Here is a 21,039-nt window from a genome sequence, read left to right as displayed (position 1 = left end):
GTGTCTTGAGATAACTCTTGTTATGATTTGATACTATAAATAAAATTGAATTGAAATTAAAATACCTTCAAATTTAAAAACAATATGCGTACTGTAAATAAACAGTAGTTTACTGGCGAAGCTGCTGCCAGTATGTTACTGGTGAATTGCATACTATTTCCGGCATAAATATTCCACAATGCAATGCGATAGTAACAACAACGTTCATAACAGACGGAGCTCTGTAACATCAGCAACACTTTGATTTACATTTCTACATATTTAAACGACTGTTGGTCTAGTTCTTCACCTCTTTCAGTACTGTAGGTGTTATCTGGCGATGCTGCTAAACCTGAGGTCAGCAGGGGTTACCATGGTTACGAGGCTCTCAGGAACTGACTTACCTTTTGCCAGTGACTTTACTATTACATTGGTGTGCATCCGAAAAGATACGCATTACTGTTTATTTACACAAAAGTATTTTGCATAGTGCAAAGCAGGTGCCCATATATAAAGGTTTACTCCTCGACGCAGCGGCCGCGGTTTGACTCCGCCCTGCGGCCCTTTGCTGCATGTCATTCACCCTCTCTCTCCCCTTTCATTTCTTCAGCTGTCCTATATAAATAAAATGGCCAAAAAATTATCTTAAAAAAAAAAAAGTATGTTGAACGATACATTTCGGATGCAAACCATAGAGTGGTGTGTGAATGTATCACGTGGTGTGAAAATTGTACTTAGAATTTTGACAGTTACCTGCAGCCTGGAACTCTGGTTGTCACGACACAACATTCAATTCAAAATACAGTACATTTGATAATGAGATCCAGCAGATTGGACTCATGTTTTATGTCTTCGGTTTGTGTTTGACTTCAGCTTCACACGGCGGGTGAGCCCACTTTGACTTTCCCAGCAGCTCCAACGGGACATTTAAACACAGAGGCAGCAAATGTTGTGCAGGTTAGCATCGTTTTAGACCAGGGGTGTCAAACTCTAGAGGGCCACACTAGAAAATGAGAATCACATCAAGGGCCAGACGTGTATAGTTTATTGACATGCTTTTATTTCAAAATAGTCAAATATCTTTGATTGTATTACTGCATGTTGCTTTTTTGACACATTTTTCGTCATTGTTGTAGCTGTTTTTGTTTCTTTTAAAAAAATGCTTCCTTTTTCTGACATTTTTGTCTCTTTTTTCATATATTTTTGTTGCTTTTTCGACTTTTGTCACATTTTTGTCAACATAAAGCCCTACAAAAGTCAGCCAAAAAGTTTCTTAGCCATGATAGAATTTAGCAAATCAAGCAAAACAATGATTACATTTTTAAAAGTAGGCTACAACACAGCTGACTCACAACAACCTGTTTCACAGCCTGAATATAAAAAAACTCTCTGCTTCTGGGGGAATTTCTGCCAAATTCTGCTTTGAGTTATGCGTAATTACAGTTTGAAAATTGTTTCCTGTTTGTTTGGGTTTGGCGCACAACTAGGTGGGCCAGAATGTATTGTGAACCTAAATTAATTTGTGGGTCAGATTAAAATCTGCAAGGGGCCCGGGTTCAGCCCATGGGCCTTGAGTTTTACATGTCTATTTATGGAGTTATATTCCTATCTTTATTCAAGAGAACATTCTTTCAATTTGAGAGCATTTCTTACTGATATTACGTTCAGATGGACAGTAAATAAACGTAAATTCTAACGGAAAGCTAACACACCCTCAATGGGGCAGGGATCATTTCATTGGTCAACACTACAGCTGGCAGATGTCTTCCGGTATGAGACGCACAGGGTAGACGCGCGCTCAATTTGCTCCCACTAACGCACTTTTTATCACCTTTTTATACCTGGAATTCTTCAATTTTTCTTTCTCAAACTGTTTACGACAGGTTTATAGTGCGGTACTGACTACTCAGCAATGTCCAAGTCTAAGGGAAAAACCGCTGAAAAGGACAAGGAAACTACTCCGGCTGCTAGCTTAACTTTGTCCGAGATTAGCATGTTACTGGAAGAGCACAGGGCGGCTCTGGCGTCTGATTTCAAGTCATCCTTCGACTCGCTGACATCCACGCTGGATAACATCCATTCCACTGTGTCGGACCACGAACAGCGGGTCTGCTCCCTGGAGGCCAACGCCACCGAGGTTGACCAGCGGCTTCAACAACTTGAGACTACTTGCGCCGCTTTGCAGGGAGAGAGCAGGGCACTCGCAGTCAAATTGGCGGACCTGGAGGGGCGCAGCAGGCGCCAAAACATCCGCATCATCGGCCTGCCTGAATCGATCGAGGGCCCTCGTCCACTTGCTTTTTTCTCTCAGTTCCTCGTTGATGTCCTCGGCACGGAGGCCCTCACTTCACCCCCTGAGAGACCGGGCGCACCGGAGCCTCGCACCCAAACCTGCGCCAGGAGGCAGACCACGGCCCGTCATCCTGCGCTTTCACCGCTTCCAAATCAAGGACTTGGTGATCCGCGAGGCTCGCAGGCGAGGTGATCTGTCCTACAAAGGCCACAAGGTCCGCTTCTACGATGACTACAGCCCCGACGTGCTAAAGCAGCGTGCCGAGTTCAAGACCTCCATGGCCGAACTGTATCAGCGCGGCTACAAGCCGGCTCTCCTCTACCCAGCGAAGCTGCGCATCACCATGCCTGATGGGGAGAAGACCTGGCTCCTGTCTGCTTCAGCGGCGGACAAATTTGTCCAGGGTTTACACAAAGATCCGTAAGCAATTGATCTGGTATATTTTCCTCTTGTTATTTTATCCCCTTGGTATTTTTTCAGTGCAGTCTATGGCTTCGTGAGTTGTTGTTTTTTTTTTCTTTCATATAGGCTAACTGATCCCATCCGCTCAACGTGTGTACCGAGTTTATATTTTATTATTATTATTTTATTTTTCTCTCGTATCTGACTCGCCTGACTAACTGGAAGTGGAAGGGACGATCATTACCGCTGTGTATACTCTGTAACGGATTGACTGCAAGGCTATTACTGCTGTAGGCTCATGTTCAGCTGGCCATTACTTTAGCTGAGCCTTAATGTGTGACTGTTATGATTGTTATGTTTTTCACTTGAGGTATTTAAAAAGATTGAACTTTTGTTCTTAAAGTTTACTATCGTTATGTTGTGGGAATGGAGCGATAGGTTTTGGGAAGTATTAAGATATGCTGATGTATATGTCAGAGAGTTGTGAGTTTCTGCTCCTTGCAGCAACTTCACTGGGGTTTGGGCTAAGGGGAGGGGATGGGTGGGGGGCGGCTTGTATGTTTGATGTTTCTTCTGTTAGGTTTCCCGTCTTGTCTCTGATCCATGTATTATTTTTATTTTTTTATTTTTTCTTCTGTGTGCTGCTCCTGCAACTTGGCATGCTCAGTCTGGCCAGGCGCCATGCCCTCTTTCATCAGGCTGCTGGCTTGTGGGGTGGAGGTGTACTGGTACAACATCCACTCAGGCCCCCTAATATCACTGTATGTTAAGTTTTAACTCCTTGTCAACACCTAGGGGTGCTTTAAGATTCACTAGTTGGAATGTCAAGGGGCTGAATTCTCCTGTAAAGCGTAACACAGTGCTTAATCATCTGAAACAGCTAAACACCAAAATTGCCTTTCTACAGGAAACTCATCTCAAGCCATCAGATCACCTTAGGCTTCGTAGAGGGTGGGTAGGCCAGCTCTACCACTCCTCTTTCTCAAGTAAGGCTCGTGGTGTTGCAATTCTTGTCCATAAATCAGTTCCGCTTTCTGTATCCAAGGTCATAGCAGACCCAAATGGTCGCTTTGTTATCATCTCAGGGAAAATTTGTGGCAATAATCTGACTTTGGCGAATGTGTATGGCCCGAATTGGGACAATGAGGATTTTTTCAAAACCTTTTTTTTCTTCCTCCCCGATTTACGTTCCTGCCAGCTCATCCTCGGTGGTGACTTCAACTGTTGTCTTGATCCCTCACTTGACCGTTCGTCTAACAAGACGTGTGCCCGATCTAAATCATCCAAAGTCATTCAACTGTTCATGGAGCAATATGCAGTCTCAGACGTGTGGCGATTTTTCAATCCTACCGCCAAGCAGTTCTCTTTCTTCTCCCCTGTCCATGGTACTTTCTCCCGGATTGATTTTTTTTCTAATTGACAGCAAATTACTCTCCTCTATCTGCTCATGCTCCTACAGCCCTATAGTAATCTCAGACCATGCAGTGGCCATAGTTGACATTTGCCTTCCTGGTAGATCCCTGTCGCGATCCCCCTGGCGCTTTGATTCGCTACTTCTTCACGATCCCAATTTCGTTAATACTATCAACAGTCGCGTCGACCTCTTTATTTCCACTAACGTTGATCCGGCGGTGTCTGCTGCAACAATTTGGGAGACATGCAATGCCTATTTAAGAGGAGAAGTAATTTCCTACTCTGCTTACCATAGAAGGATTGCTGCTGAAAAGGGTTCTTGTCTCTCCAGTGCTATATCAGAACTACAAACAAAATGTATAGACTCTCCTGACGCAGACCTTTTTAAAGAACTGCTCATGAAAAAAGCAGAATTTGACATCCTGGCCTCTGATGAGGCAACAAAATCTCTATTAAAAACACGACACAATTATTATGAATTTGGAGATAAACCAAGTAGACTACTCGCTCACCAAATCCGACAATCTTCTTCGTCAACGCACATTGTTAGAATTAGAATTAGAACTACCACTGGAACAACTATCAATCCTCGAACCATTAATGACCAATTCAGGGACTTTTATAGTCTGTTATATACTTCTGAGAGCTCATCTGATGAGGCACAATTTGAAAACTTTTTTGGGTCCTTGAACATCCCTTCGATTGACCCTGAAACATCTTCTGACCTGGATAAACCCTTTACAGTGGGTGAACTCAAAGGAGCCTTGCTGTCCATGCAGAGTGGGAAATGCCGGCCCCGACGGCTTTCCAGCTGAATTTTTAAAAACGTTTGCTGATAAGCTGTCTCCACTTCTGCTAAACATGTTCAATGAATCGCTACAGGCTGGCATCCTCCCCCCCACACTACGCCAGGCCACTATTTCTCTTATATTGAAAAAGGACAAAGATCCCCTATTCTGTAGCAGCTTTCGCCCTATATCTCTGCTCTGCGCAGATGTCAAGTTATTGGCTAAGATGCTGGCAAAACGCTTAGAGTCTGTTCTGGCCACCATTATTTCCACAGACCAAACAGGGTTTATTAAGGATAGACACTCCTTTCACAACGTCAGACGGCTGTTTGATATAATGTACTCGCCCTCGTCCTCAGATTCTCCGGAATTAGTCATCTCAATGGATGCTGAGAAGGCATTTGACCGTGTCGAATGGCCCTATCTGTTCCATGCATTAAGACGCTTTGGATTTGGCAACATATTTATTTCTTGGATAAAGCTCTTATATACATCCCCCCGAGCCTGTGTCCGCACAAACAATGATTACTCTGATTATTTCCCCCTCAATCGTGGTACTCGGCAGGGCTGTCCTCTTTCCCCGTTACTGTTTGCCATCGCCATTGAACCTCTTGCGGTGGCCCTCAGGTCCGGTCGGTTCCGGGGCATCTGGAGGGGAGGTGCTGAGCACAAACTTTCGTTGTACGCAGATGACCTATTACTGTTCGTCTCTGACCCAGATAGATCTGTCCCACTTGCGTTGGCCACGCTGAAGGAATTTGGGCAAATTTCTGGTTACAAACTAAATCTTCAGAAAAGTGAGCTTATGCCCATTAATGCTGCAGCCGCGGCCTATCCCCTCTCGGACTTGCCATTTAAGACGTCTTTAAGTAATTTTAAATATTTAGGCATTTGTGTAACCAGAAACTACTCGGATTTGTTAAAATGTAATTTCTCCCCTCTGCTTGCTCGACTGACTCAAGACTTCCACCGTTGGTCTCTCATACCTTTATCTCTGGCTGGTAGGATAAACTGTATTAAAATGAATGTGCTTCCCAAATTCCTCTATCTCTTCCAATCTATACCCCTCTTTATTCCAAGACATTTTTTCCACTCACTTGACAGCCTGATCTCTCAGTTCATATGGAACAAAAAACCTCCCAGAATTCGAAAAGACACTCTACAAAAACCCAAAGAAATGGGTGGCCTAGCACTACCAAATTTTTTATGTTATTACTGGGCTGCTAACATTCGATCTATACTGCACTGGTATCACATTAACAATCAGCCTCCACCGTGGCTGCAGATTGAGGCTGCCTCATGTGGCTCCTCCTCTCTAATGTCCCTTTTGTGCCTCCCCCTGACATTATCACCATTATCTTATTCCAGTAATATTATAGTGAAGAACTGTCTCAAGATCTGGACTCAATTGAAACGCCATTTGGGGTTACAGTCAATCTCTCTTTTATCCCCTGTACACTCTAACCCTCTGTTTACTCCCTCTATCAATGATCGGGCTTTCGCAGCCTGGGAGGATCATGGGATTGTATCTGTCAAACATCTTTACATTGAGGGAATATTTGCATCTTTTGACCAACTAGTGGGTGTATTCAAATTACAGAGATCCCACTTCTTCAGGTATTTGCAGGTCAGAGACTTTGCTCGCAATCGCTTCCCTGGTTTCCCTGCTATTCCTCCTTCTACTTTAATTGACACTATTTTAAATATTAACCCCTACCTTAAAGGTTCCATCTCAGAGCTCTACTGCACTCTCCTTACACACCAATCCTCGTCCTCTGATAGACTGCGCACCATCTGGTCCGAGGACCTTAATATAGAGATAGAGCCTGAGGTCTGGCAGTGTGCTCTGAAATGGGTCCATTCTTCATCTATTTGCGCCCGGCATGGGGTTTTGCAATGCAAAGTAATCCATAGAGTTCACTGGTCTAAAAGCAAACTATCTCGCATTTACCCGGGCACCAGTCCAAATTGCGATAAGTGTCACTTAGGTCCAGCTAACCTCAGTCACATGTTTTGGACCTGTCCCGCTCTCTCTCGGTTCTGGAATTCTGTATTTGTCTCACTCTCGGCCATCACATCTACCAAAGTCCTCCAATCACCCTTAGTAGGCCTGTTCGGTGTCCTACCCACTGCCAACCCTCTGCCCTCCTACTTCACTGAACTGGTGGCTTTTCTCACATTATTAGCAAGGCGTGTCATTCTGATGCACTGGAAGAGCCCGTCTCCCCCCTCCCACACCCATTGGATAAGGGATGCCTTATCCTTTATGAAATTAGAGAAAATCAAACACTCCCTCCGTGGCTCCAATGAAATTTTTTTAAAGATTTGGCAACCCTTTGAAGAGCATGTCCAGTCCCTCCGGCTGGATGCTCCCCCCACTGGCTAAACATCACCCTGATCTGCACCTTCTTGTGACTCCTGGCTGGCTCACGTTCTCTCCCTGTACTAGCAGCACACAGTTTGTCTCGTCTGTGAGTGTCTATTAAGTGTCTCATGTCCTTAAAGTGTTTTTTATTTTTATTTTATATTTTTATTTATTAATTTCTTTTATTTATTTATTTATTTTGTTTTGTCTTTTTTCCCAATTGGTATTATGTGCTTCGAGGTTTGTGATTTTGTGTGGGTATTGACGAACTTTATCCTTAAGTAACACCACTTTGTTATTAGTGCTTACCTCACCTCATTCGATGGTCTGTTACCTTACTCACTCGGATGTACATGGGGGTCTGTGTCTGTTGTTTTTGTTGAAAACTCAATAAATAAATCATATTTAAAAAAAAAACACTACAGCTGGCATTCTATTGGTTGGGGAATTTATATAGGGTTGTAACACAAACTAAATCAGAGTGCAGGAGATATCTGAGAGCAGAAGATTTGCAAGCGTGCAGAATCAGCCTGAGTGCGAGGAGAAGCGCCAAAGCAGAGAGCAGGAAATCTGTCCAAGCAACAACATATCTGAGTCCAAGCAGAAAGTTTGAGCACAAGCAGAGCAAATCCAAGCGCAGGCGGTGACTATTTCAGTGTGAGAGCAAGGTTTTGAGGGAAATTATTACAAAATCTGAACGTAATATCAGTGAGAAATGCTCTCAAATTGAAAGAATGCGCTCTTGAATAAAGATAGAAATATAACTCCATATGTTTTAGATTGATCCAACATTTTCTCACAGCTGTTAACTCCAGTTTGAACATATGACACAGAACTGTATGTCTTTAACTTCCTTTGTCTTCCAGGGTTAATCTAACTGTAGGTACATCACTCTGCATATTGGAGAGCAACTGTGCTTTGACACCATACGGATGTTTCTTAGAGATACAAATGTGATTACAAAAAACAAACTTGCTCGAACATCTCGACTGCAGTGACGATAAAATACAAAACCTCTTTCTTCTTCCAACTGTCTTTATGATACTTATGGGCTTTTCACATGGGGAGCGCCACGTATTTATTTCACACATATCCACTGTATAGTTTCATTAGATTCATTAAGTTGCAGGTTTTGACAGTTAATTGTTTGTTTCTTCATACTCACCTTTTCTTTGTTCCTTTTTTTTTGGTCCACCATGCAGAAATGTTTGATGAGAAGCCACCCAGCAGCATGGTGTATTTATGTTAATGACATCATGCGACCAATCCAAGTCATGGGGGCTTTCTGTGTATAGTTAATTTTCATGTGTTGGTTAATGAATTTGAGGGGTAATTGATACGTATTACGTCCCTCATAAAGTTTTCTTTATTGTGTAAATGAGTGCGAACTGTGTCTAGCTTTATCCAGACTTTGGTAATGTTAGAAGTGTTCGGTAGACTCACCACTGAGAGATGGTGGTGCAGTGCAGGGCTGATTGAGAGCCCTGTAATGGCAGGCCTTTCCTCTGCTGAGGGAGAGGAAATCTGTGATGATACAAACACATTCTTAGGAAAGATTGAGTGTTTAGTTGTACGAAGAGAAGAAGTCTGCCTGTCTATCTTTGACGATCTGGCTATGCTACACGACAAAAGCTAAAAACCTTTTAATTTCTTGCAGATTTACCATCAAACATCAAAATGCAACGAGTAGCTGTCAGGCATCACCTTGTCCTCCTCTTCTTCCTCCATCTCCTGAGCACAGCTGAACTGGAGGCGGTGGATAAAGTGCTGGTGGAGGTGATCGTTGACAGCTCCCCCTGTAGTGCCACCTGTGGGCTGGGCGTTAAAACTCAAACCCTGTGTTTCTTAAAAGATTCCGAGACAGCCATGGAAGAAGGCGTGAGAAAGGAAGATGGAGCAGAGGTAACAGAGCCGTCTTAAAGGTCCCATATTGTAAAAAGTGAGATTTCCTTTTTTTAATTTATGGTAGGTATGGCAGGTCGATATGCTATATAAATACTGTGAAAGTATCAATACGCTCAATCTACAGAAAAATGCACATAACCGTATTCAGAAACTTTGCCTTTAAACGAGCAGTCAGGATTTCCGTATGGTTTTGATGTCACAACAATGCTATAAATAGGTAGAAAGTGCCGCTACAGTTATTTCCTGGGCTGCAATGACAGTGCAGAGACTCACAGAGCACAGATGCGAAAGACCCGAAAACACTGAACAATCAGAGTGGACTGGGATTTTCAGGAGGGTGGCTTAAAAGAGACAGGCGCTAAAACGTAGCGTTTTCAGACAAAGGGTGAATACCGGTATATTCAGACAGACAGGATGAGAATGTTTTTTTACATTAAAGTATGCAAACATCTTCTAGTAGAGGCGCAAACTACAAGTATGAACCTGGAAATGAGCATGATATGGGGCCTTTAAACATCTAATGTTAACGCTAAATGATTGAGAAATGTAAGAAGGAAAATGGCTCTGACTTTAAAGGGGTGATAGAGTGATTATATAGGGTATTTCACACTGTTCCTTATGGTCTACTAATGGGGTATGTAACATTAGTTGGGCTGAAAATGGCCTGGTTGATATTTTATTGGCCCTTATGCATCCCTGTGTTTTGGCCCTATTTCTAACAAGAGCTTTTCTTCCAAATATGGTATGGTCATGAATATTTAGATGAGCTGCGTGCGCTGCGTTGAGCCTTAGCCGCATTACACCACGTAGACGCGGCGCTGATTGGTTGAGCGAATCGCCATACACACGCATGAGATTACGTGCTGATTGGTTGAGCGAATCCCTACTACACACACATTAGAAACGCGACAGAATCTCATATTCCAGACACTGCAATGTTTCCTTACCAAATTCACTTCTGAGACTTTTTTATGCGAGAAATCAACTATATAAAGCTGAAATATGGGCCGTTTTATGAAATTTGGTAAAACTGTGTGTCGGAGTTCAGCTGCCTGTGTTGCTGCCTCGCCGCCCGGCCTGCCTTCCTCCACAGACCCCGGCCTGCTGTGAGCTCGATTGAGCTCCGACATTGCTTCGCATCCCACAGCACCTCATACCTGCGCAAAGTCACCGTTTGGGCTAATCGACTAGCTACCAAACGCCGCTGCCCTGACAGAGCTCCAGGGCCTGCATCTCCTCTCTTCCTGCTAGCTAAATGGCCCGTGTGTGAGAGCGCGGTCAGCGAGCTTGTTACACCAGCAATCTCTTACCACATGTTACACACATGTCACGCCACTTAGCTAAACAACATATACCTAAATGTCTTATAAAGCTAACAACGGTGTCCGATTTCAAGTTAATGAATATTTGTGAGCTGTAAGGGTTTCGTTAGCTGCGACTTTCCCTTCAATCCTATGTGTACAGATTGCGGCTAGTTAGCTTCATTTTGGGTCGTAATTCGAGTATATTTACAGTTTGAATTTCGTCACGCCACACATACAACATCTAACTAAATGTCTTATAAAGCTAACAACGGTGTCCGATTTCAAGTTAATGAATATTTGTGAGCTGTAAGGGTTTCGTTAGCTGCGACTGTCCCTTCAATCCTATGTGTACAGATTGCGGCTAGTTAGCTTCATTTTTGGTCGTAATTCGAGTATATTTACAGTTTGAATTTCGTCACGCCACATATACAACATCTAACTAAATGTTTTATTAAGCTAACAACAGTGTCCGATTTCAAGTTAATGAATATTTGTGAGCTGTAAGGGTTTCGTTAGCTACGACTGTCCCTTCAATCCTATGTGTACAGATTGCGGCTAGTTAGCTTCATTTTTGGTCGTAATTCGAGTATATTTACAGTTTGAATTTCGTCACGCCACTTATACAACATCTAACTAAATGTTTTATTAAGCTAACAACGGTGTCCGATTTCAAGTTAATGAATATTTGTGAGCTGTAAGGGTTTCGTTGGCTGCGACTGTCCTTTCAATCCTATGTGTACAGATTGCGGCTAGTTAGCTTCATTTTTGGTCGTAATTCGAGTATATTTACAGGTTGAATTTCGTCACGCCACTTATACAACATCTAACTAAATGTTTTATTAAGCTAACAACGGTGTCCGATTTCAAGTTAATGGATTTTTGTGAATTCCAGAGGAATTCTAAGAGGAGGCTAGCTAGCTCTCCTTGATAGAGCTCCATCCAGCCGCAGGCTCTATCAATGAGACTCACGGACAAGCGGCATTTATTTCCCCAATCGTTTGTTTAAATAACTCAACACATTATAATTACACACATTAAAAGAGTAACTGGAACCTGTGGTAAGAGAATGCTGGCGTAACAAGCTTGCTGACCGCGCTTTCACTCACATACAACGGGCATTTAGCTAGCAGGAAGAGGGGAGTTGCAGGCCCTGGAGCTCTGTCAGAGCAGCGGCGTTTCGTAGTTCATTAGCCCAAAACGGTGACTTTGCGCGGGTATGAAGTGCCGTGGGCTGCCAGACGTAACGGAGCTCAATCGAGCTCACAGCAGGCCGGGGTCTGTGAGAAGGAGGCAGGGGCGGGCGAGGCAGCAACACAGGCAGCACCGGCCTCTGAAGTCCGACACACAGTCGGACAAAATTTGCAATTAGACATCAATTTTCGTAAAACAGCCCATATTTGACCTCTACATAGTTGATTTCTCGCATAAAAAAGTCTCAGAAGTGAATTTAATGGTAAAATAGCATATGAACAATGTATACAATTTCTGAGATCTGCACGACCTAGATTCAGAAGACTAACTGATCTCAGGTCAGTTGTGTAGCCTATGCAAATGTTGGGGCGTGACAAACACAGACTAGAGCCAAATGAGGAGGAGCCGCAATAGTTGACGTCAACTATGGGGCTTGTTGAGATTCGCCCATTTTCAGAGGCAGTTTCAAATAGTGAGATTTGCAGAGAAAAGAGGTGTCAATGGGATTTAGAAGTTTTATGCATGTCCTAGTTACCCACTAAACTGTCATTATTCAACTATGACAAGGTAAAATCAGTTTTGCATTCTATCACCCCTTTAATAACAATAATCATTGTCATCTGCATGTGGAAATGGCTTAATGAAAGGTGTTGAAGGCGTGTCGTGTCCGTAAGGTGAAGTGTCTGGAGTCGTGGCAGTGTGGACTCAGCACCATGACTGTGACTTCAGGACAGAGAGTGGACATTGATTGTCTGGGAGAAGTCATGGAAGCGATGGGAAGGTTTTCCTGGAGGTAAGGATGGAGGATCCAGGAGTGATTCATGTCTATATGAATGCAAACAATGAAAAAAAAAGAAAAACTGGCTCTCATACTGTAGACCCACTACAGAATAAAATGTAAAGTTTTGGATTGATTGTTACTCTCTAGTCTAACTGTAGAAGTGTGAAGCCTAGTTTCCTCCCCCCAGGACTAGATTAACCCTGCAAGGTGTCCCAAGGCAAAAATGAGCCGTGGGCCTTTCATATTGCCAAACTAGTTTGGTTAAAAATGTACAATGAATTTAAGAATATGCATCATTTAAGTATTCTACTATTCTACTAGATTTTGAGACAGGAGCCCACTACAAATAGGATTTCAATTTAAAATACAGGAGCCACTTCATAGAGAAATTAAACAGCAGACCTCCAATGGTTTAACTTCTCACCTTGCTGAAGTGATGAACAGGTGTACTCTATGACCTGTGACATCACTGGTTGGTGTGGCTATCGGTTCTGACCAAACCTAACACCCATCAGTGATACTGGCTGGGGTCAGAGGTGAAACAGGTTAGAAACGTTTGGGGCCCGGGACAGTAGCCCACTTTGGCCAGTTGGTAATCCAGCATTGCCTCAACTTCTGTGTGTAAAATTCTCACCGTGACGTTGCACTAACACAAAAATTGCTTTATTATATTTATTATATTATCGCGTTAACTCATTAATTAATTAACGCCGACAATTATTTTATCGTGCATTAACGCAGTTTTTATTATTTCTTTTATTATTGTAAAAGTCTGTTGCTCACAGGCTTTTACTTTGTAAAAGTCTGTGCTGACTGCTGCCGCGCTTACAGGAACCGGAAAAGAAACTAATTGACGGATAAACAAACCAACAAACATGGAGAAGGGTACAGAACTTTTACATGGCCATTTTCATTTTAAAGTTCTTCCAGACGGCTCAGTCGACAGAACCAAAGTTATTTGTAACCACTGCAAAGTTCATCCATCTTCGTCCGCTTATCCGGTATCAGGTCGCAGGGGTAGCAGCTCCAGAAGGGGACCCCAAACTTCCCTTTCCTGAGCCACATTAACCAGCTCCGACTGGGGGATCCCGAGGCGTTCCCAGGCCAGGTTGGAGATATAATCCCTCCACCTAGTCCTGGGTCTTCCCCGAGGCCTCCTCCCAGCTGGACGTGCCTGAAACACCTCCCTAGGGAGGCGCCCAGGGGGCATCCTTACCAGATGCCCGAACCACCTCAACTGGCTCCTTTCGACGCAAAGGAGCAGCGGCTCTACTCCGAGCTCCTCACGGATGACTGAGCTTCTCACCCTATCTCTAAGGGAGACGCCAGCCACCCTCCTGAGGAAACCCATTTCGGCCGCTTGTACCCTGGATCTTGTTCTTTCGGTCATGACCCAGCCTTCATGACCGTAGGTGAGGGTAGGAACGAAAACTGACCGGTAGATCGAGAGCTTTGCCTTCTGGCTCAGCTCTCTTTTCGTCACAACGGTGCGATAAATTGAATGTAATACCGCACCCGCTGCGCCGATTCTCCGACCAATCTCCCGCTCCATTGTCCCATCACTCGCGAACAAGACACCAAGGTACTTGAACTCCTTCACTTGGGGTAAGGACTCTGCACTGCAAAGTTGAATTTTCTTATCACCGGAGTACTTCCAGTCTGAAATATCACCTAAATGAAATACACACCGTTGATACCAGCAAATCATTCAACGAAACAAACAGTGGCGCGAGGCGTCGGCAGACTACGTTAGATGCAGCATGTGGGAGTATAGATTAACAAAGGCAAGAGAAGCTAACACAAGCTAACACTAGACATCAGTGGGTAACCATAGTTACCTCGGAATTACAGTGCATTATATTGATGAACAGTCAGAGCATTCACATGCTGTGACTGTAATGAAAACAGAGGAGAGACATTATGCTGAAACGTTTGTGTTTCACCTCACTCTAACAGGGACATTTGGTACTGAACAGAGACTGGTTATAACAGGGACATTTGGTACTGAACATAGCCTGGTTATAACAGGGACATTTGGTACTGAACAGAGATTGGTTATAACAGGGACATTTGGTACTGAACATAGACTGGTTATAACAGTGACATTTGGTACTGAACAGAGACTGGTTATAACAGGGACATTTGGTACTGAACAGAGACTGGTTATAATAGGGACATTTGGTACTGAACAGAGACTGGTTATAATAGGGACATTTGGTACTGAACATAGACCATAGGTTATGCTACTCCCTGATAAAAGAAAACAAATGTTTCTGCTGTTATCTCAGAAATTGCCTGTTTTAATGTTATGATTGTGGCTCAGGTTTTATTTTATATATAACAAACAGGATAACATGAATGCCCTGGCAGTGGCAATAAGCTTTAATTTTGTATTTGCTTTGATTACAATGTTTAAGTTGAGATTTACACTAAATATTTTATTTAACTGCTACTGTATAAACAAAATGCTAATGTTAAGTGTTTGCAAAACAAATGTTATGGCACTTTCGTTCATATGGCAGAACATTTAAAATAAAATATTTACACTACCTTTGAATTCATTATTGGATTTTGCGTATAACAATGCGATTAATCATGATTAGTCAGGGAGATCATGCGATTAATCGTGATTAAAACTTAATCGTTGCCCAGCCCTACTAATTATACATTTAAAATAATGAGTTCATGGTATAATCGCTAGTTTCAAGTCTTCTTCAATACATCATGGTGTTCATTTAGTAAATGATGGTCCCATTTATTTTAAAATAGACAATAATAATAATTTATACTTTATTGATCAGGCTTGGTCACCTAAAAATGCTGTGTTCAGCGTTCTGCCAACCTAGCTAGCTGGCTACCACTAGTGTTTGTTTTTGGGTTTTTTTTATCATTTTTTGATCCAGCTAGCTCAAATTTTTCTCCCTAGTAGATGTAATTTAGAGTCATCATTAAGTGACAAAACAATCGGGTAGGAAGTCGACATCCTATCACATCAGATATTATTGATGTTGTTTTATTCCAGAACTCCTGCACCTGTTCACACTCCCAGACCATGTGCAGGAAAGTTCCAGTTTGTTCAGGTTGGCAGAACGTGCAGTAGGGAGTAGGAATGGCTTTAGAGACGTATCTCTTCTGAGGAGTCCAATATGTCCTATGACATATGTTGAAGTGGATCTGCTGGTGATTTGGGTTCTTGGAACAGTGGGAAATGTTGTCCCAAACTGTCTCCCAATTAATTACGTTCCCCTCCGGGCTCAGCTCTCGCTCCCATTTCTTTACTATTGGGAGTTCTCCTACAGATACTTGCATCAGTTTAGCATAAATCCTGGACACTAGTCCTCTCACCGGAGAATCAACAAGCCATTTAATGATTGGGTGCATCTCAAGACTGTTTCCCCATGGTACTCCATAACATTTTAGGGCTGATCTTAAGCGAAGATAAAGGAAGAAGGATGCCCTAGGGACCTCAAAGCTAGTTCTCAGGTCCTCAAAACTTAACATACCTTCATCATTGAATAACTGGTCTAGAGTATAAATACCTCTGTCACTCCACTGGTTATAAACAAAAGGTTTGTTACCAGACATTAAGTGTATGTTGTGCCAAATTGGGGTGTTCAAATGCCACTTATTGGTGTAGCGTAGTTGCTCCTCCACCTGTTTAAAGATGGTCAATGTGTTGGTGATAATAGGGCCATAGGCTAGCATACACTATTTTGGACACACACCTGCAAAGGCAAGGTCTTGCAGACGGAAACGTTCTGAAGAGAAAACGCAAAAGTGGCGTTGCGTTATCACTTTTTATTCTGCGTTTAGACGAGCGTTATGAGGGGGAAATCTGCGTGCATACGGTGACGCAAAAGTGTATGAAATTCGATGTAGTATGCACTCCAGGCGGCTAGGTGGCAGTGTGAAGCACTGCCACACAACACCACCAAGTCCGCGCGCCTGCGTACAACCTTCCTTCTACTTCTCTCCCTAGTAGCGCGAAATCAAAACACAACATGGCGAAGCGAACAACAAAAGCTGACAATTTTGTCTGGACAGACGAGGAGGTGGAGTTACTGCTCCAAACAACCTTAGATTACAAAGCCACAAAGGCACAACAGGGCGTGGACTGGGAGTCCTGCCAGGCAAAATATACAGACATATGGACCGAATTTCTTCAGCAGTATCCTGTACCTGGAGGGACGTCATATCCACACGAGAAAGACGCTATCTGTAAAAGTCAGATATCATCAAAACTGAAAGCCATCCGGATCAAGTATAGGCAGGCTGTGGATACCCAACGGCGGAGTGGCCATGGGCGAGTAATCACTCTATATTTTGATTTATGTAACGAAATATGGGGTGGGTCGCCAGCCACCACAACAATAGAGGCTGGTGTTGAAACATCAGAGGTGAACGACACCGTGGACACCAGTAGTGAGTCAAACGCGAGCATCTTATCGCCTGATCTGTCGAACACAGAAGAATCAGTTGTCAGCCCCCATACCTCAGTCCAGAAGCGGAGAAATCTACTTCAGGTATGTTTTTGTTCATAGCCTACATACACCATGTCCAGTGGTATAGTCTACGTGTTACGCAGCTATACGCATGTTACCCACTAAGCTCTAGGATTTCACTTAAAAATGTCCAATGACATGTAACAACGTACTTTCCATTATAATTTTGTCATCTATGTTTTTTTGTCATTGCATAGGCTAAATAAAAAGATATTTCCTCCGTAAATAAGACAAAACTCCGTAAAAATAAGTAAACGTGTCAGAATGCAGGAAAATGAAGTCTTTGATGCAGAAACTTTTCCTGGGGGAGGACACCCAGACCTCCCACTATGATATGCCCCCCCCCCCCATATATATAGGCCCATACATATACAGTACAGTATACCCACTACAATACATTAGACTACACCACTGACCATGCCATACGATTTATCATTGTCAATACCAAAGATATCATTAGCTAATGAATGTTAATACTTTCCCTCTGTTCTTTTCAAGGCAAGGCTCGATGGCCATAGAGGTGAAAGGCTCCAGAAGAGAATTCGGGTGGATCCAATGCAGACTGACCTCGACATAAAGAGGAAGATTGTAGATATCTTGGAGAAGGCTGAAAGGAGCAACAGCAGTAGGCTGGACACAATTGCAGAGGCTCAAATTAGAATAAGCCATAGTTTTGATGTCCTTGTGAGACACTTGACATCTCAGCCACAAGAAAACCGTGCCCCACCTGACCACTACAACACAGCACAGCTCATGGCCCCCGCACATCCGTACACACCACCACCCATGGGCCCTGCACATTTATACACAGCACAGCCCATGGCCCCCGCACATTCACACACACCAGCACCCATGGGCCCTGCACATTTGTACACAACGCCACCAATGGGCCCTGCACCTCCATCCTCCTACAGACAGTTACTGCTGGGGGAACACTCCGATGAGGAAGAAACTGAACTTGTGAAACTTTGAGTTCATAGACAAAGTTAGTTTGTTGACATTTTGTTACTGTTTTTTGTGCAGTACCTGCCTACTGTTTAAGCACTTAACTTCATTATTTCTCAACCACTGGGCAGAGGCTCACTAGTGGGCCACAAAGGTTTGTAAATGTCAGGATAACTGTACAAAAACAATTCATGTTTACAGTATTATCAGAGGCATTACTTCTGTTAACAATATTTACCAGGCTCTGTTGTGTTGCAAGTATGGAGTAAAAAAAAAGAGACCCCATGCTTTAGTTAATATGGCACTTTATTATTCATTGCATTGTTGTTTTTTAATTGTCTGTTGCAATAAAAACAAAGTAAAGAACAAGTTTGCAGCTTGAACAAGCAGAGGTTGAAACACACCTGAGATTAAACACTGTTCATGTGGACTAATAAATGAAGGAATACAAGTGGCTTGTTAGTTGAATCAAAAAGTCATTTTAACAATGCTGTGCTGTACGTGAATACACAATAGGTATACTGATCTGTATAAAATACAGAGTCCTCATGGACCCATTGCTCACCTTGCTGTAGAGAACGTACAGCCAGTGGTCAGCTACCTTGGTCACTGTCCACATGTGCAGTCTAGTCCATAGGCCATTAAGGGTCAAGGTATTTGGTGAGGGTTCTCCTCACTCTCTTTCCACTTCCCTCATTACAGTCGGTCAGATAGCTGTTGGTCTGTGTGGGAGGCTGCAGATCCCTGTCACGCTCTATGGCTTCCTGCTCAACATGGTGATCCACAGTGTCATTACAGGACTCACAGTAGTTGTGGAGGACAAAGCAAGCGTAAATAACACTTGGCAGGTCATGGAGATTTATGTCCATGGGACGCCTCAGGGCTGCAAACCTGGCCTTTAGCCGACCAAATGCACATTCAATCACCATACGGGCCTTACACAAACAAAGCCCAAAGTACTGTTCTGATGGGGTAGAGCCTCCATTTGAGTACTCTTTCATAAGGTAAGGGAGAAGGGGGTAGGCAGGGTCCCCCAAGAGAAAGATAGGTATGGGCTCCTCTCCATCCACTATCTGCCTTTCGAGTGAAGGTATCTTCCCAGTCTTGAAGTAGGAGTTCACTTTGAAATTGGCGAAGACACGCGCATCGTGGACACTTCCAGGCCATTTTATGACCACATCCATGAATCTGTAAGGCAAGCAAATAGCATCTTTTAATTCTAAGTGCTTTACAATTGTATACAATGACAATACAGTGAAACATACATGGGACATAGAAAGAGCACAAGAGTGCTTAAACACCTTGATTAGGCCTACCTGTATTTGTGGTCTCACACAGCTTGGACATTCAGGGAAAACTTGCCCTTCCTGTTTATGTAGTCCATGGCGTTGACGGCTGGCTGTTTAATTTCAATGTGAGTCCCGTCTACCGCTCCCAAACATTGGGGCATTGCATGATCCTGCAGAAATCCGGAAACAAGCTCCTCTGCCTCGGGCACAGAAAATGGCAACTGTATGTATTTCGGACCGAGATGGACAGTTATGGCTTTGCATGTTTGTCTGATGATGACCGAAACAGTGGACCGTGATAAGCCGAAGGCGTTCACGGTTTTTCTTAGCCGTCCCTCGTCGCTTAAATAATACAACGTGCAAGCTACCTTTTTGAAGACTCCAACAGGTGCTCTCATGTTCGTTATTTCACCCTTGATGTAAGGACGAAGTTCTTCACTTAAGGCAACAAGACAATCTTTGGACATACGGAAGTTTTCACGCCATGCATGGTCATCAACTACTCCTTCCACAAAGTTGTCCCACCATTTACTGGTTCTACCAGGTCTCGTCCAAAGCCGTCTAGTTTGCCTCCGACGAATTGGTGCATCAACAATTTGATGGAGGTAATTAATGCGCCTTCTCTGATCTGTAATACGATCTGTGAATATTTCGTACAACTGCTGAAAAGACTCTTGTATGTTTATCAGAGCTGCTAGGGCAACTTGAAGGTCCGACGTATGGAAATAATCCCACATGTTTGTTGTTATTTTCTTGTACTGGCGCATGCCTGTGACATAAACGCGTACGCGACGAGAGCCACTGAGCAGATCGGTGCCTTCACTGTCTAGCAGACTTTTGCGTTTTTACCCTTTAGACGGAAACGTGACGGTGGAGCATTTTTAAGATTTCCACTCTGGAGGGTGGTTTCACTTTTTTGCGTTTTTAAGCCCCAAAAACGCCGTCGCCGTATAAACGAAAGGCACATCCGATAAAATATTTTTACGTTTTCACCCGCGAGCGTTCTCGTGTAAACAGGGCCTTAGACTTCCAGTGAGGTTTTGCTCTATTTCTCTCCATGGGACTGTGGATGAGGGGTCCATCCACACTCTGAGGGCCCGTAGCTGAAAGGCTCTGTGGTACACTTTAAGGTTGGGGAGGGCCAGGCCTCCCATGTTTGTTGTACGTTGCAGGGTAGAGTATTTTAGCCTAGGTTGTTTATTATTCCAAATCTACTGCTGAATCATGGTATCAAGTTTCTTCCAGAAATTTATTGGTGGGGGTAAGGGGATCATTGTACTTAAGAAATTCACACAAGGAACTATGTTAATTTTAACAACAGCAATCCTGGACCGTAGCGATGCCGGCAGCGCAGACCAGTTGGCCAGATCTCTTTGAACACTACTTAGTATAGTTTCATAGTTGTCCTGGACCACTCGCTGTAGCGATGCGTGAATGGTGTTGCCCAAATATGTAATTTTGCTTTGGGTTGGTATTGTATCAATAATAGCTGATATCACCTGTCCGTTGTTCAACAGAAGAAGATTAGATTTATTCCAATTGATTTTATAGCCGGAGATTGAGCCAAATTCGTTAAAGATCTTAAGAATTTTTGGGACAGAGTCCTCAAGGTCAGAGATGTACAGCAAAATATCATCTACTAATAATGATATTGAGTTGTTATTGGATTTAATCTGGACATAACATTTTATTCTGCCTTATGGCCTGGGCTAACGGTTCAAGAGAGATCGCAAATAGCATGGGAGATAGCGGGCATCCCTGTCTCGAGCCCCGCACAATAGGGAATGGCTGTGAATGCAGGCCATTGGTTGAAATTATGGCCATGGGACTCACATATATAGTACCATATCAATGAATTTGGCTCCCAAACCAAGCCTCTCCA

General features: G+C 43.3%; 1 protein-coding gene across 3 annotated transcripts in view; it reads left to right on the top strand.

Annotated features, from left to right (window-relative positions):
• The first annotated feature begins 828 nt into the window (after nucleotides 1-828).
• The window catches only part of tmem81 (transmembrane protein 81), a 33,563-nt gene continuing 13,352 nt past the window's right edge, over nucleotides 829-21,039 (top strand). Inside the window, exons 1-3 of one of the 3 annotated variants that reach the window (XM_039788748.1) lie at nucleotides 829-936; nucleotides 8,898-9,142; nucleotides 12,315-12,433. In XM_039788748.1, coding sequence (XP_039644682.1) covers nucleotides 8,918-9,142; nucleotides 12,315-12,433 — 344 coding nt within the window. In that variant the 5' untranslated portion in view covers nucleotides 829-936; nucleotides 8,898-8,917. Of the gene's footprint in view, nucleotides 937-8,897; nucleotides 9,143-12,287; nucleotides 12,434-21,039 lie in introns of all 3 variants that reach the window. The other 2 variants (XM_039788746.1, XM_039788747.1) reach the window with 2 other exon arrangements.

Source organism: Perca fluviatilis, chromosome 21, assembly GCF_010015445.1.
Source record: "Perca fluviatilis chromosome 21, GENO_Pfluv_1.0, whole genome shotgun sequence".
NCBI lineage: Eukaryota > Metazoa > Chordata > Actinopteri > Perciformes > Percidae > Perca > Perca fluviatilis.
The sequence above is the reverse complement of the archived record's forward strand: the minus strand, read 5'-3'. Positions and strand labels throughout refer to the sequence as shown.